The sequence below is a fragment of the Salvelinus alpinus genome, chromosome 33, assembly GCF_045679555.1.
Source record: "Salvelinus alpinus chromosome 33, SLU_Salpinus.1, whole genome shotgun sequence".
In the NCBI taxonomy this organism is placed as follows: domain Eukaryota; kingdom Metazoa; phylum Chordata; class Actinopteri; order Salmoniformes; family Salmonidae; genus Salvelinus; species Salvelinus alpinus.
The window spans coordinates 11,229,057-11,245,302 of record NC_092118.1 but is presented as its reverse complement, the minus strand read 5'-3'; the positions used below and the strand labels follow the sequence as shown (position 1 = coordinate 11,245,302).

The 16,246-nt window shown below is 42.4% G+C and overlaps 1 protein-coding gene across 3 annotated transcripts; it reads right to left on the bottom strand.

Annotated features, from left to right (window-relative positions):
• Nucleotides 1–1,183: 1,183 nt before the first annotated feature.
• On the bottom strand, nt 1,184–16,097 carry LOC139563296 (neuropilin and tolloid-like protein 2). Of its 3 annotated transcripts, XM_071381855.1 has the most exons (9): nt 15,675–16,094; nt 13,200–13,256; nt 12,902–13,048; nt 11,132–11,380; nt 10,771–10,818; nt 10,328–10,455; nt 9,280–9,508; nt 2,907–3,020; nt 1,184–2,785 (listed from the first exon to the last, which is right to left on the bottom strand). In XM_071381855.1, the coding sequence occupies exons 1-9, from the start codon at nt 15,682–15,684 to the stop codon at nt 2,121–2,123; spliced, it is 1,647 nt and encodes a 548-aa protein (XP_071237956.1). In that variant the 5' UTR covers nt 15,685–16,094; the 3' UTR covers nt 1,184–2,120. The 3 variants fall into 3 exon arrangements, with proteins under 3 accessions (XP_071237956.1, XP_071237957.1, XP_071237958.1); XM_071381856.1 differs by lacking the exons at nt 12,902–13,048; nt 13,200–13,256 and having other exon boundaries at nt 15,675–16,097; XM_071381857.1 differs by lacking the exons at nt 12,902–13,048; nt 13,200–13,256; nt 15,675–16,094 and adding an exon at nt 12,460–12,713.
• Nucleotides 16,098–16,246: the final 149 nt, after the last annotated feature.

Here is a 16,246-nt window from a genome sequence, read left to right as displayed (position 1 = left end):
AGTCATGGCTCTATTTAGTACTGTGCGCCTTCTGGACTTGGGGACTGTGAAGAGACCTCTTGTGGCATGTCTCTAAAATGAAACTAAGATGAAATTGACAAAATCACAACCACACACATACAAGCTCGCACATGCACTTATAGACACACAGTATTTGCACAGTCTGTATATTTCTGTATGTGCTTCAGGAGTCATTTGTCCTCTCTTGGTTGACACCTTCTACCATATCTTTACATCTCGGCCTACAGAATCATATCATTGGGTCTAGGAATATTGGTAGGAATATGTTGGTATGTTGCTAGGAATATGAACTGTATCGTATCCATGAGGTGTTGTAATGGCTGGAACCTGGGACAAAAGGACACTTGAGTTCACATAACTTTGTGACTGATAATTTGAGTATTAGATTACTATGGGTCTATTTCAATTTAGGCAGATTGAGAATTACCAGCACCACAACACCCTCTGTTGACCTCTGTGACTATGTTCATAGATGATTTTTTGTGTGTTTCTGAGGGCTCCATTGTAGCTTCAGACCCCATTGGTACTTGTGGCACTCTGTGTCTGTCCTCTGCCTTTTTAAGACGGATGAAGCCCTAAGCGCTCTCGTATTGTCTAATGCAACACGACAGCAGAGAGAGAGGTGTGGATGTTGGGTGGTGGAGAGAGAGATTTGGCTTCTATGACTGATGTCTGTCTCCGTGTTTTGTGTGTCTCATCTAACAATGGTGTTGCAGTAAATTAAGTGAAATAAGATGTAATTGACATTGATTACTACAGACACTAATGGACATAAGATCCTATACACTGCATGCTACAGAGTTAATTTTGATTGAAGAGGAATTTTGAAAGGTCCGGTTGCACAAAACTCAGTCAAACAAATGTTTTATTACATCGATTCTATGTATAATATCATATAAATACATTTTTATAGGACTGAGCAGAGTAAATTATGGTAATTAATTACAATATACATAATATGAATTGGAGACTAATTTTAAATTATTCTAAAATGGCTAAGAATACTGTGTATTTGTACACATCAACAAAGAAAAACTTAACTTCAGGGTATTTTCAGTATTTGCAATTCCCATGCTGTTTCATTAAGTTGTGGGGTTTTGGTATTTTTTATTATGCAGAGCAACTCTTAGTGTTTTCTTATAAAATGAAAGGCAGACACAGGTAAGTGAGTAAGGTCTCTTTTAATGAAACAATGAAATCCTACAACCAGTGATTGAAATAATAAATGGTGGCCCATGTCTGTTTGTTTGTTTAAAACGTCAGATCAGAAGACAAAATCTCATCTGTGTAGTCCTTAATCCACCATTCAGGTATATCAACGTTTCTGAATTAAAAGTTGCTAGTCTATTTAGGCTACTTTCTCACATCACTCTGAATTTATCATCAACTCCCGAATGACCCTTTTAGCTTTTAACTATCATTTAAAAAGTTCATGGAAACTCAACCCTGTACCAGGTATGTTTGTGTGGGCATCCCAATCCCTTTATAGATTCCCCCTGTTTTATACTCTCTGGGTTCACCACCATAGTCCGAATCTGACCTCAAAATCCCCAAATGGAACCAAAATGTTAAAAAGCACACAGAAAACACATCTATTCCTCTGTCTAGATATCCTACATGAAAATCTGCCACTTCTGAATGTATATTTACTGTGTTCCCTCAAGACATATAATATTCATTGGGGCTCTGGATGTGTGTGTGGTAATCATAACCTGCATCACATCATTGTCATCATATATGCACATTTTTATCAAATCAAACAATATCAAATGAATGGGTTAAAAGCAACAACATGAAGCTTGATACTCTGGTTTTAATATACAGTACATAGACGAAAATAAAGACGAAAATAAGTTATGAGAAGCATAATATATATGTGCTTGACATGTGAATGAATGTAAATACAGTAAACAGTCAAGTCATTTTCATCTGACTCTGTTTCTCTGTGTGGCAGTGTCACGTTATTTTGAGCATACAGGGGAAAGGCTGAATCTGCATGCGAGACTCCTCCCTATTAAACTGATCAATAGAAGGAAAACCAGAAAATAAACTTGAGTAAGGTTCCTCTCCTCCTTTTCTTCCCCCTCTCCCATCTTCACCTAGAAGTCCATGGACATTGAGCGCTGCTGGGGGTCGACGATGCTGGTGTTATTGCGGCCCCCGTTGCGGGAGCTGAGGGTGCCACAGCCTCCTGGCCCAGCACTTGGCCCGGCAGCTCCGCCGCGGACGTAGATCTCACAGGGGATCTCCTCCATGACGCGGTCTTCAATGACCTTCTCGGCGCAATCGTGAGTCTGTTTGTAGCCGTAGCAGCTTTTCTTATAGGTGCTGTTAAAGGTCTTCATGGGCGGGGGCTTGGAGAAGTCGTTGTGGTAGGAGAGCTCCATGGAGCTGAGGGGGGTGCGGCTCTGCTTCATGCTGCCCCCCGAGGCCTGCAAGCCACAATGGTGCTCGTGGACACAGCGCGACGTGGTAGAGGAGCGGCGCAGCTTGTGGTAGCTCTCCAGCTCCTCTGATAGGTCGGCCAGGTCAGAGGAGATCTCCTTGTCACGGAGGGAGAAGAGCTCGTAGTGGGGAGGGTCAAAGACTTCCTGGAAGCCAGCCTTGTTGAAGACTGGCCGGCGTGCTACCAACTTCTTCCTGGGCTGCTTCATCTGGACCAGGATAGAGATGATGAGTAGGACTAAAACAACGCCTGAGGACACGCCGATCACCGTGCCGTGGGTATTAGTGATCTGATGGAACAGGCCATTGGATTTCTTCTCTGTGAAGCGGAAAAAACAGTAAGTCTACTATAATGGTTTGGTTGTCGCAAGTCAATTTACCACGTGATAAAAGTACTAAATGATTAAAAGTAGACAATAGGAAATTACATTTTCACTCACCCTTACAATGGTTCTCATCCCAGGGGTAGACACAGTTCTGAACCCCATTACACACCAAGGAGTTATTGATGCACATGTTGCTATGGCAAAAAAATGTGTTGCTATTGCATGGGGCTGAAACAAGAGACAAGGTAAAGTTATTAAAGATGAAAACTACTGCAATAAACGCTAGATGTCTGCAACTTGAAACCATACATCATCATTTACAGCTTGCATGACATGATCGGCAATTGAAATGGCTGCTTCTCCTAGCATGCAGAGTGAAAAAAAAAACAGCGTAGAGTATGGAGTGCAGCAAATCAATTTAGACGGCCATCACGAGGCACAGATGGCCAGGCGCGCTGAGACTCCTGACTAAACTAGCTCTTACAAGGCTAGTCACGAGACAGCCGAGAAGGCTGGTAAATTAAATGTGGCTGCTGGGCCCAGGAGATGGATGTGCGAGGCTGGTTCTGTGGGTCCTAACAGGATGCCCCCCGCCACACATTTACACCCCCGCCCGCCGCTCCTCTCCCACCATTCTACATCAGAGATCTGAGCAGCTTGCCATCCCAAATCCCCCCCCCCCCACACCTCAAACCCCAATCAGACAGTACTACAGCAAGGTAGACACAAGCCCCCACCAGGTCCCACCGCACCCCTGACACATACACGCTGTTTAGGGCCTGTTGCCGAACACCAAACCATTCCCCTCCACTGCCGCGAGGCTAAGCAGTTCTGACAGTGGGATGAAGGGGTCATAACACGCCTTCGTCTCCCGTTGAGTGCCTAGAGTTCCCCTGACTATGCGCTCACTTCCAAACTGATTAGACATCTCTCGCCTTCAAAAAGCTTGTTCTCTCTCTGGGTGTCAGCGCTGGTTCGTGTTCCCCATCTTCACAGTTCCCCTTGAGAGAGCCCAGAACCACAGAGGTAATGAAAATGATGATGCACAGTACTCTCTCTGCGTGTCAATGGTGTTCTGAGATGGATAAGGACTAAAATATCCAAGGTGATGGTCCAGGTAAAAGTGCCTTGACTGATTACTAAGATGAATGTCTCTGTTTTGTCCTTTAATTGAACCCCGGTCTATGACATTGGGACAACATGAATTTGAAATGCAAGACAAACACTATGAAAAATGTGATCTTTTTTAATATGCATCAGAATGTTTAAGAGCTCTCTTAAAAAACATCTCTGTTGAATTTAAAAGGTAATGAAGTGCTGCGTGATGGGAATAAAAAAAACGATATCCAAAATGAATACAGGAATTAATATATCTGATTATTCAGGCATTTAGTTAAACTATTACAGTGTGGTGGAGGAACAACTGAAGAGATTATTTCCAAAGTGCTATATCGACTAATTCTTCACATGAGTGTTTTTTCATGAGAAATTAATGGTTATGGGTGCCTATGTGTGTGTAAAATACTACTCTTCTCAGAATTTTAATTAATAGATTTGAGATGTTTATTAAAATGGGTTTTGTTGCAAAACACTATATATCCATTGTTTAGCTGGAATGGAATGTTTGTATCCTGTATATTTAACATATAAATTAAACCCATCATAAATCAAACCTAATGCTATAGTGTTTGGTTAGTGTTAGGCCTTGTTCCACAGGGCACCCAAGTCCCTATATAGTGCACTACTTTTGACCAAAGCCCAAATCTCATATTACTGTTTTATATACACTACCGTTCAAAAGTTTGGGGCCACTTAGAAATGTCCTTGTTTTTGAAAGAAAAGCACATTTTTTTGTCCATTAAAATAACATCAAATTGATCAGAAATACAACACGAGCAATAGACATTATACCGGTGGAAATCTGTCCTTTGGTTTGATGAGTCCAAATTTGAGATTTTTGGTTCCAACCGCCCTGTCTTTGTGAGACGCAGAGTAGGTGAATGGATGATCTCCACATGTGTGGTTCCCAACGTGAAGCATGGAGGAGGAGGTGTGACGGTGCTTCTCTGGTGACACTGTCTGTGATTTATTTAGAATTCAAGGCACATTTAACCAGCATGGCTACCACATCATTCTGCAGTGATACGCCATCCCATCTGGTTTGCGCTTAGTGAGACTATCATTTGTTTTTCAACAGGACAATGACCCAAGACACACCTCCAGGCTATGTAAGGGCTATTTTACCAAGAAGGAGTGTGATGGAGTGCTGCATCAGATGACATGGCCTCCACAATTCCCCGACATCAAACAAATTGAAATGGTTTGGGATGAGTTGGACTGCAGAGTGAAGGAAAAGCAGCCAACAAGTGCTCAGCATATGAGGGAACTCCTTCAAGACTGTTGGAAAAGCACTCCAGGTGAAGCTGGTTGAGAGAATGCCAAGAGTGTGCAAAGCTGTCATCAAGCCAAAGGGTGGCTACTTTGAAGAATCTAAAATATATTTTGTTGTGTTTAACACTTTTTTGGTTACTACATGATTCCATATGTGTTAAATTCAGAATTTTGGTCTGTTCACTATTATTCTACAATGTAGAAAATAGTAAAAATAAAGAAAAACCCTTTAATGAGTAGGTGTGTCCAGACTTTTGACTGGTACTGTATGTATATTATATACAGTTGAAGTCTGAAGTTTACATACCTTAGCCAAATACATTTAAACTCAGTTTCACAACTCCTGACATTTAATCCTAGTAAAAAATTCCCTGTCTTAGGTCAGTTAGGATCACCACTTTATTTTAAGAATGTGAAATGTCAGAATAATAGTAGAGAGAATGATTTATTTCAGCTTTTATTTCTTTCATCACATTCCCAGTGGGTCAGAAGTTTACTTACACTCAATTAGTATTTGGTAGCATTGCCTTTAAATTGTTTAACTTGGATCAAACATTTTGGGTAGCCTTCCACAAGCTTCCCACAATAATTTGGGTGAATTTTGTCCCATTCCTCCTGACAGAGCTGGTGTAACTGAGTCAGGTTTGTAGGACTCCTTACTCGCACACGCTTTTTCAGTTCTGCCCACAAATATTCTATAGGGTTGAGGCCAATACCTTGACTTTGTTGTCCTTAAGCCATTTTGGAAAGTCCCCAAGTCATTGTCCATTTGGAACACCCATTTGCGACCAAGCTTTAACTTCCTGACTGATGTCTTGAGATGTTGCTTCAATATATCCACATAATTTCCCAGCCTCATGATGCCATCTATCCCTCCTGCAGCAAAGCACCCCCACAACATGATGCTGCCACCCCCGTGCTTCACAGTTGGGATGGTGTTCTTTGGCTTGCAAGCCTCCCCCTTTTTCCTCCAAAGATAACGATGGTCATTATGGCCAAACAGTTCTATTTTTGTATCATCAGACCAGAGGACATTTCTCCAAAAAGTACGATCTTTGTCCCCGTGTGCAGTTGCAAACGGTAGTCTGGCTTTTTTATGGCGGTTTTGGAGCAGTGCTGAGCGTCCTTTCAGGTTATGTCGATATAGGACTTGTTTTACTGTGGATATAGATACTTTTGTACCTGTTTCCTCCAGCATCTTCACAAGGTCCTTTGCTGTTCTGGGATTGATTTGCACTTTTCGCACCAAAGTACATTCATCTCTAGGAGACAGAATGAGTCTCCTTCCTGAGCGGTATGACAGCTGCGTGGTCCCATGGTGTTTATACTTGCGTACTATTGTTTGTACAGATGAACGTGGTACCTTCAGGCATTTGGAAATTGCTCCCAAGGATGAACCAGACTTGTGGAGGTCTACAATTCCTTTTAAGAGGTCTTGGCTGATTTATTTGGATTTTCCCATGATGTCAAGCAAAGAGGCACTGAGTTTGAAGTTAGGCCTTGAAATACCTCCACAGGTACACCTCCAATTGACTCAAATTATGTCAATTTTCAAAATTGCCTCCAACACTCTACTCAACAAATTGGATGCAGTCTATCACAGTGCCATCCGTTTTGTCACCAAAGCCCCGTATACTACCCACCACTGCGACCTGTACGCTCTCGTTGGCTGGCCCTCACTTCATACTCGACGCCAAACCCACTGGCTCCAGGTCATCTACAAGTCTCTACTAGGTAAAGCCCCGCCTTATCTCAGCTCACTGGTCACCATAGCAGCACCCACCCGTAGCACGCGCTCCAGCAGGTATATCTCACTGGTCACCCCCAAAGCTAATTCTTCCTTTGGCCGCCTTTCCTTCCAGTTCTCTGCTGCCAATGACTGGAACAAACTGCAAAAATCACTGAAGCTGGAGACACATATCTCCCTCATCAGCTTTAAGCACCAGCTGTCAGAGCAGCTCACAGATCACTGCACCTGTACATAGCCCATCTGTAAATAGCCCATCCAACTACCTCATCCCCATACTGTATTTATTTATCTTGCTCCTTTGCACCCCAGTATCTCTACTTGCACATTCATCTTCTGCACATCTACCATTCCAGTGTTTAATTGCTATATTGTAACTACTTTGCCACCATGGCCTTTTTTTGCCTTTACCTCCCTTATCCTACCTCATTTGCACACACTGTATATAGACTTTTTCTACTCTATTATTGACTGTGTTTGTTTATTCCATGTGTAACTCTGTGTTGTTGTATGTGTCGAACTGCTTTTCTTTATCTTGGCCAGGTCGCAGTTGCAAATGAGAACTTGTTCTCAACTGGCCTACCTGGTTAAATAAAGGTGAAAAAAATAAATAAATATATATATATATATATATTTAGATTTTCCCATGATGTCAAGCAAAGAGGGAATGAGTTTGAAGGTAGGCCTTGAAATACATCCACAGGTACACCGCCAATTGACTCATATGATGTCAATTAGCCTATCAGAAGCTTCTAAAGCCATGACATCCTTTTCTGGAGTTTTCCAAGCTGTTTGAAGGCACAGTCAACTTAGTGTATGTAAACTTCTGACCCACTGGAATTGTGATACAGTGAATTATAAGTGAAATAATCTGTCTGTAAACAATTGTTGGAAAAATTATGTGTCATGCACAAAGTAGATGTCCGAACCGACTTGCCAAAACTATATGTATGTATATACACACACACACACACACATATATATAATTTTTGAAAATATTGATGTCACAAATGTATCATTTGTACACACCAATTTATTTCAGAAGTTCTGTAGCCCTGTAGACACTGATAAGCACCTAAATTAGAACAGTGGCTGTACAGTAACATGCTATATTTAACTTCAGAGGTCCGGCTCTGCGCTTCACAGTGCTGTATGGGTTTTGACTGACAGCCGTTCTGAACTTGAGCACTGCACGCGACAAGAAGTCTCCCCCATCCTTCCCGCTAATTGGGCAACTTTTGCACATTTTTGTTGTCTGAGAGGAAAATGCGATCAATTAAGATGACCAATGTATTTTGAAAGATTAGACGTTGAGGATTACAATAAATACAGCTTTGATGTCATACAAACATGGCAAACACCTGAGTCCAAATGTGCACTTTACAGTTCCATATCATAACACTCATGTCATATAGTGTCAACATTCATGATCTTTATGTTTGATGTACAGTTACTAGATGACATGGTGTCATACTCTGGGTTGTTCTGAACAGAATGAGCTCACGTTTGTCTATTGTGAAGAACATTTGCCGCAGAACACGCACCTAAATGCACTCAGGACTCCTTTATATACGCACCAAAATTACAATCTGATTCTCTGAATTTCCTTGTGAAAGCCTAAGAAACATTTAAATATAGCCCTATCCATGTAGGCCACGAGTGTAAAGGGTTAAACAAAAACAAAAAAAAGCACATTTAGTAACATTTCTGAAAATGGATATCGTGTTTTGGAATAAAAGTCTTCAACTGTTTCCTCCGTGGAAATGTTCTGTAATTTACATACAACCTTTGAACCACATCTGATGCTTTATGCAGTGATTCTGATCATAATGACATACTAATAAATGACAAATGAGTCAGCTTTTCCATTCCTCAATGGAAGATAAATCCCATTTGTCCATTGCGAATGATGACCCATAATTATGGCCAGTACAAGCATATCAATAACGTGTCATTTTCTTTGAGGTACTCAGCAAAGACGGGGGAAAACGAATTTGCGATATCACTGCTTAGTATGCCACTTTAATTAACATTCCATTTCTAAAATGAGAGTTCAATGTCAGTCAGTTGTTTACTATTCAGAGGATGTGGATGTCGTCAATAAATCAAGAAGAATCATGGGCAGTTGGCCCCATCTATCTCTTCCAACCTTTCATAAATCTGCTGTGTGTCTGGACAAAATACTGACCACTAAATTGTGAGAATAAAAAAAATAAGGAGAAAAGAGGACCTGCCAATTGATAAAGTACCCAGACTGATCGTAATTATTCATCTCCAAATTAACTCTTGATTTAGATGGCCCACAATAACTACAAGTAAGAGTTTTGATCAATGAAGGAGAACACTCACGGTCGACAAATGAGGTGAAGAGCATCTGGAAGCGGCTGAGTCGGCTCTTCTCGTCGGCCCACATCCTCACCACTCCCACCCCGTTGTTTAGCATGACGTCATTAGCCACGGTGCTGCAGAACTTGGCCTTTAGGTTTTCGATGGCACTGCTGCCGTCGTACACCGCCACAAAGTTCTTGTTGCACTCGTTGGAGTGCTCCATCTGGTATTCCAGGAAGCGAATGAAAATCTACAGCCAGAAATCGCCACGTTACAACACAGAACCATGGCTACTCTGCTGCCATTCAGAAAGAAATGAAACCCAAATTAAGTGAACATTGAAGCATTTATAAAGGGATATTGGTACTGAGGGATAATAGACTCATACTCATCCTGGTAGGCTTAGCCCAATTGTACAGCACACAACCACTGGGAATCATTGACATCAGATGAATAGTTGTAGAACTAAATCTTTTGAGCACAAGATTTATGCTTGCCCCCCTAATAGGCTCTAATCTTAACATTCTGTCAATACCAAACCTGTCTCTGTATCGTTCTACATTTACATTTACATTTAAGTCATTTAGCAGACGCTCTTATCCAGAGCGACTTACAAATTGGAAAGTTCATACATATTCATCCTGGTCCCCCCGTGGGGAATGAACCCACAACCCTGGCGTTGCAAGCGCCATGCTCTACCAACTGAGCCACACGGGACCAGAGAGCACATTGTGAATTCAGCCGGGAACAATCCAGCCTCTTTAGCACTTTTGAACTCGTAAGACTGCAGACATCAAGTGACTGCTTTTAGCTTCATTCCCAGTACTGCCGATTCTATTTTCTGCGTTATTGGCCTAATACCTGCTGCCCTGGTTATGCTTCTGCTAATTTGAGATACTGCTCATTTTGTTTCCACAGCAGAGAGAGGGTCGGGGGACTGGTGTGTCTTACTCCCAGTCTCCTGTGTTCTAATCAATGGGTGTGTTTTCAGTGGCTGGACCTCTGCCGTGAGTGACGTGATGACCCATTTAGCCACTGGAGAGAAGGAGCGGGGCAACAAGATGTTCACCTTGGACTGAGGAGGAGCGCGGATGGTCCAGATACAGTCCAGAGCATCACCAGTCTTAATCTTATCCTCCTCTTCTACCTGACTGGAGCGGATAACACCATCATAGCCACCAACCTCAAACTGACAATCTGAGAAGAGAGAAAGGTGGAGGACAGGGGAAGGGGGTTATGGATAAGAGAAGGATTGCAGAAGAAGGAAAGGTGAGCATAAGGGAATAGATAGAAAAACGTGAACAAAGAAACAAGAGAGATGTTAGAGAGGGAGAGAGAGAGAAGGGGAGAGAGAGAGAGAGAGAGATAGAGAGGGGGAGAGAGAAAGGAGAAAGAGATGTGTCTCTGTGTGTGAGAGAGCATGTGTCAGTGAAAGATAGCACCCAGTAAGCTTTAGAGCACAGAGCTCTTCAAATCGGATCGGACAAACCGGTGAAATATTTAGGGGCTTACCTGGAATCGGGTTTAACAGTCCACCCACGTGCAGATGAAAATCTGGGTCTGAAATTATAAACAGGAAAGCACATAAGTCTTGATCCACAGAGCTGGAATTCATGAGTAAAGAAAAAGTGATAAGATCCCATTGAAGGAAGTCAGATAAACTGGGGAAGACCATTGGGAGCTAATATCCGTGGCCCGATGTGAGACGCTGATTTCAGTGTCTAAGTATATACACAATTGGATGGTAACAAACAAGTAAAATGAGGCCTTTGACAGTGAATCTGTGGATGTGCTGTAGTCCTTATTATCCACACCTGTGACTGTATGTAATGAGGATATGCCCAGTAGGCTAGCTCTAACTGAGAACGTGTACCTGCTATAAAGATGTATTTGATACGGAACCCAACACCCTCCAGCTCCTCGTCGCTGGTGAACTTGATCCACATGAAACGGCCCGTGGAGGTGACCAGGCCTGGGTTCTTCGACCCACAGAAGCGGTCGATGATCGGTGAGAAGCCGAACGGACCGTCCCGTACCTCGATGTGATCAAACCGGCACTCGAAGGAGGGCTCCATGTAGTAGTTCTTATCAAAGGCCAACTGGATTCTTTGACGAGGGAGAGCTGGAGGAGGTGAGAGAGGAGGAGGAGGGGTGTGTTGGGCTTTGTTTTTGCTAAAAGGCTTTGCTCCATGGACTGTGTTTACCAGTACAGCAGGGACTCAGTCCGCACACAAACTTGTTTAAATATCTGGTAACAGCTAAACTCCTGTTTTCTACTCATATGCACAGCCAGTTTATGGACGCCTGCATAAATACACAAAGGTAGCCAAGCTTAGTGCTCGATTCAATCCATATTGCTGAAGTTCAGCCCTTACACTAATGCACATGTGCTGATGCATACACACAGGACTTGGCACGACTTGACACATCAGCATGTTTCCTTACAGGTTCTGAACCAAAACACAAAACTTCAACCATACATTTGAGTTTCGAAGTTCATGTCATGTAAATCACACCCCACATGACTGGCTCAAGTAGCCTCCCAGAATCAACATGACGACCACTTGCACATAACATTTTTATTAAAAGCTAGCTAATTCCTGTCTTCATAGATGAATTACATATGCATCAGACTGCCTGCAATGCTAAAATGTCAAACGGTAGGAAAATTGATAAGAGCGGGTAATGCCTTTGAACTGAAACAAATGATACCACCATTTAAATGACGATGTCACAGCTCAGACACACACGTAAAGACAAATCATGTCACTAGCTCGCCCACACTGACACAAATCATGTCACCGCCGGCACACACACCGAAACAAATTAGCTGTACTTCCAAGGTATGTGGGAAGCAGTAATGCCACCATTTTAAACAGGAATAAATGACGGAAGCCTACCGTACAGATTCAGCCAAACCGGCAGTACTGTTATCAGAACACTAAATCACATGTATATTTCCCTTGGTAAGGACTAGAAACAAGAGCTCTCAGTTAAAAGTAGCTACATACATACCACATATAGCTTAGCTTGATAACTCAATACAACAACACTGAAACAATCAAATAATTACACAAATCGCTAACCAAGAGTCACATCATCTGAGAGACAAGTCTCTGGAATGCAGTCAACAAGCCATAAATTGTGAAATATAAACCAGGTTGACTGACATTTCTGACTGATCAGTATTGAGTGACTCACCCTCCTATGACCTTTGGAGATGAGCGATAACATTCATTATTGGGTTTGAGTCATGATGATCTCGGAGAATTGGCCTCGTTTAGCCCTGCTCATTGTACATGCACATTGATCATTTGGATTGTCAATGCCGTTTTGTCAAGGTAGGTTCTTTGGCTATGCTAGTTGATGTCTCCACAGGGGGAGCCCTTGAGCTTCACTAAGTCTTCAATTTATCTCCCCAACTGACGAAATCACACTATCAGTTCCTGCAGCCTACTTCGACTGGACTGAGTTTTAGCACAAACATATAGGTTTTGGTCTTTTGGATGACATGACTCTGATAAGACGCATATAGTGACTGACAGGCTGTTAATATTGCGACAAACCAATAAGCAGCTGTTATCCAGGTTCTAAGGCACTGCTGAGGCCATTTTCGTTTGAGCGTGCAGAAACGGACATGTACCTTCCAAGATGTAAACACACTCCTTGTTAGGGGGGTATGTGTTGGGGTAGTTGGGGGACGTGAAGACTCCCCCGTTGATGTTGCGGACCCAGATGCCACATTCGTTAAGATTCTGAGGGGGACTGCCTTCATTCTGAGAAAAGGACTCTGAGAAAAGACAGTGAAGAGAATCAAGACCATGTTTGAATTGGGATATGTATGGGATTAGATCAATTTGTTGTGCTGCTGCCAGTGAACATGTTTTATGTGCAACAACGTGACCAATTATTCCCCCATAATATGACAACAGGAGACGCACCTTTAGTTCTCTGTGCCAGAGCAAATCCCTCTTCTATCAGAATAAGGAGTACCCAGGCTGCAAGGGAAACACATTCCAATGTCAATGATTTGCACCGTTATTTTTCACAAAAGGACAATCTAATACAAGTGGAACAGGTAAAAACAATTGAATCAAAGTGTTGAAATAATAGGCAAACACACTAGCTCACACACACCTCATTAAAAAGCAATTATGTGAAGCTTGAAATCAGCCAGTTAAGATAGGAAATAGTAATTACCAGTTTAAATGAGAAACATGCCTTCTATTCTGTTGGGTGAGATAATTATAAACCTTTGTTGTTGTTGTTACAAAATGGTGTATGTGTGATTATTGGAACAGAGGTGGTGCAGGAGCTATACCGGGCATCATTAAGAACTATAGCCTTACTTATATCCATCATAACCTAACATAACCATGCACGCAAGCACACACACACACACGAGTACACACACACAGTGAAAGAGCCAATGATCTACAACATTGACAGTAACATATAGTTAAGATGCATCTTGCAATTGATCTGTACGATGTACAACAATACTTGACAGAATATTGATCCTTGGGTCTTGTAGATGTATCCCTGCCATTGTATTTCATAGGTTGTGCCATTGAAAGCTTATCTAAAAAGCATCTTATCGGAGCCAAGACATATCACAGCCAAAAGTCTGAAGCTAAACTCGATGCCTAAAGAGCTCTCTCCTCCATACCATGTACAGCTAAATAAAGAAGGCTGTATATCTGTGTATGTGTTATCATATTGTCCTCTGATGGTGTGTCAGGGAGCACTCATTGGTTGGCCCACATCATCACGCCTATCAGAGCATCCGCCAACCCTTCAGCCTCCTGTCCTGAATGAAGAAAGAACCAGAACAAATGGGATAAGGCTCACAGGCGTGATGCCATAATGAGAGACAGGCATCCGGAGGCAGCAGCAACAGCACTGCACTGTGTTTTATATCTGTGCTAAAACTGCCCGCAGTGCCCCTGTGCACATTTCAGCCCACGACACTACTGTCTTCTCCAGATAAGCCCGATGTAGGTTTACCCCCAACAGATTTTAATACACTGCGCTATATCACATTACACCATGAGCGAGAGCCTGACTGATGCATAATGAAACATGGATTGACTATAGCCACCCAGGCTTGCAAAAAGAAATCAGACAGCATGTTCTCTACTATACACACATCCATGCGCACATACACACACACACCCTCTCTCTTCCCAGCCTTGATACGCTGAAGGCCAAAAGGCCACACTGCACACACACACACACACACACTTTTCCATGCACGGCCTGACTATGAGGCTATTCACATAGATTTGCCCTTTCCGGATCCTACTCCACTATGGGGGACCACTGAAAGACCATAACTACCTCTTAAAAGCAGTCTATGGCAGACATTCATTGTAGAACACAGTTAGTTCAAACAGCTTTGAATGGACCTGAAAGTCTGAATTGAAAAGGTTGAATGCCTTTACAAGATTAGACTTTGTGCCTTTCGCGACTGAAATAGCCCAGTCCTACTGAAGTGTACTCAACATGATTTTCTCCCCCTCGGTGATAAGATTCAGTGCAGTTTACAGGCTAGGTGTGTTAAACAATAGTTGGCAGTCCCTTTAATAATAGGCCTAGAGTACAGTACAAAACACAATGATTTCACAGCAGAATATCGTGTTGTAAAATGAACTGCAAACCGCTGCCGTGGCCTTGTCCCAGATGTGGCGCGAATCAGCAGGAGCTGTCACTTCAGCTAAAACATGGCGATTTTGGCGAGGAGTTTTTTAAACTCCTAAATACATTAGGCTATTTGCTTTTACCATTTGTATTCATCACACATGACTTGAGATGTTCGGGATGTCTCATGGTCTGACAAACACCGCTCTAGCTCTGTCACCTTTTACCACAGACGCAGAAGTGTTACACATATGGATTGAGACGCATCCAATGCAAAAAAAAAAAAACACATCTAGTTTAAATTTACCGATTTTTTTTTTTACAATTTGGATTTTCTTTATGCTAATTAGATTTCCGCGGTGGCGCCGACATCGACCTTAGGCGTTAATAGAAAAGTAGCCTAAATTGGAATGCATTCTTCCGGATTGTGTAGCCTTGTGCAAAGATCACATCTTTATAAATTAGGATATTGGCACGTTTCAAAGATGACCCCTTGCAGTAGTCTAAAAAGCTAATATAACTGAATAGAAGTAAACCTGCAGGTGGCGATGCCATTCAGGGATTTAGGCTTCTTGCAAACATGCAGAACGCAATAAAACAACTTGGCGCAAGAAAAAATACAACGGGAGACATTTGGTAAGGGTGAGTTTCGTCTATATTGCAGAAGAATAAGGGATGAATTATATCACAGCCGATGCGAGTGATTAATAGCCTTTTGTATCATATCAGTGGTCCTTAATAGGATCCAAAAGCGCTCGATGCCCAGTAAAACTCACCTCTGTGCATTTCCTCTCCCTGTGTGGTGGTGCCAAACACGTTCTCCTTCTTAAGCTTGGGGAGTTACACGCTTTCTCTCTCCATTTTATGGATCCAAGGCATTGAGTCGCTTTTTATAAAATCCAACTTTTCATTGACCGCCTTAATTCCATAGTCAGAAAGACAATCATCAACTCCGAATTTCCTCTGAGGAAAACAAGCGCTTCTTCTTCAACCACTCCCGATAAGTATTAGATACAACGTTAATTCCATCTAGACAGGTGTCTTGTAGTTCCACATGCAACATATGCTATTATTAAAGTAGGTTGCATTGTCCAGTGAGGTTGAGCAGCAGAGTATCCGAGAGACGCGCACAGAGCGGTCTGTGGCTGAACTGAAGTAATGGCACTAAACAAGGCTCATTTAAGCTCCGGGCGATGTTTGCGTGAATGAGCAGCTTGTACGCATGTACCCCATCACCGAGTGTAAATCGGATACGTTCTCTTTCGCTGCGTACAAGTCTCTGCTCTGTTCTTGTTGCATTGAAAGATTATATTGGTAAAATTGAGCAAAGCCATTTATGATATAATAC

Bases quoted from the DNA above. Each gene is read 5' to 3' on its own strand.
- LOC139563296 (XM_071381855.1), bottom strand. The intron at 13,049-13,199 runs GTGCGTCTCCTG...GTCTTTTCTCAG, and splicing joins TCTGGCACAGAGAACTAAAG to AGTCCTTTTCTCAGAATGAA. The intron at 10,456-10,770 runs GTAAGCCCCTAA...CTCTCTTCTCAG, and splicing joins ACTGTTAAACCCGATTCCAG to ATTGTCAGTTTGAGGTTGGT.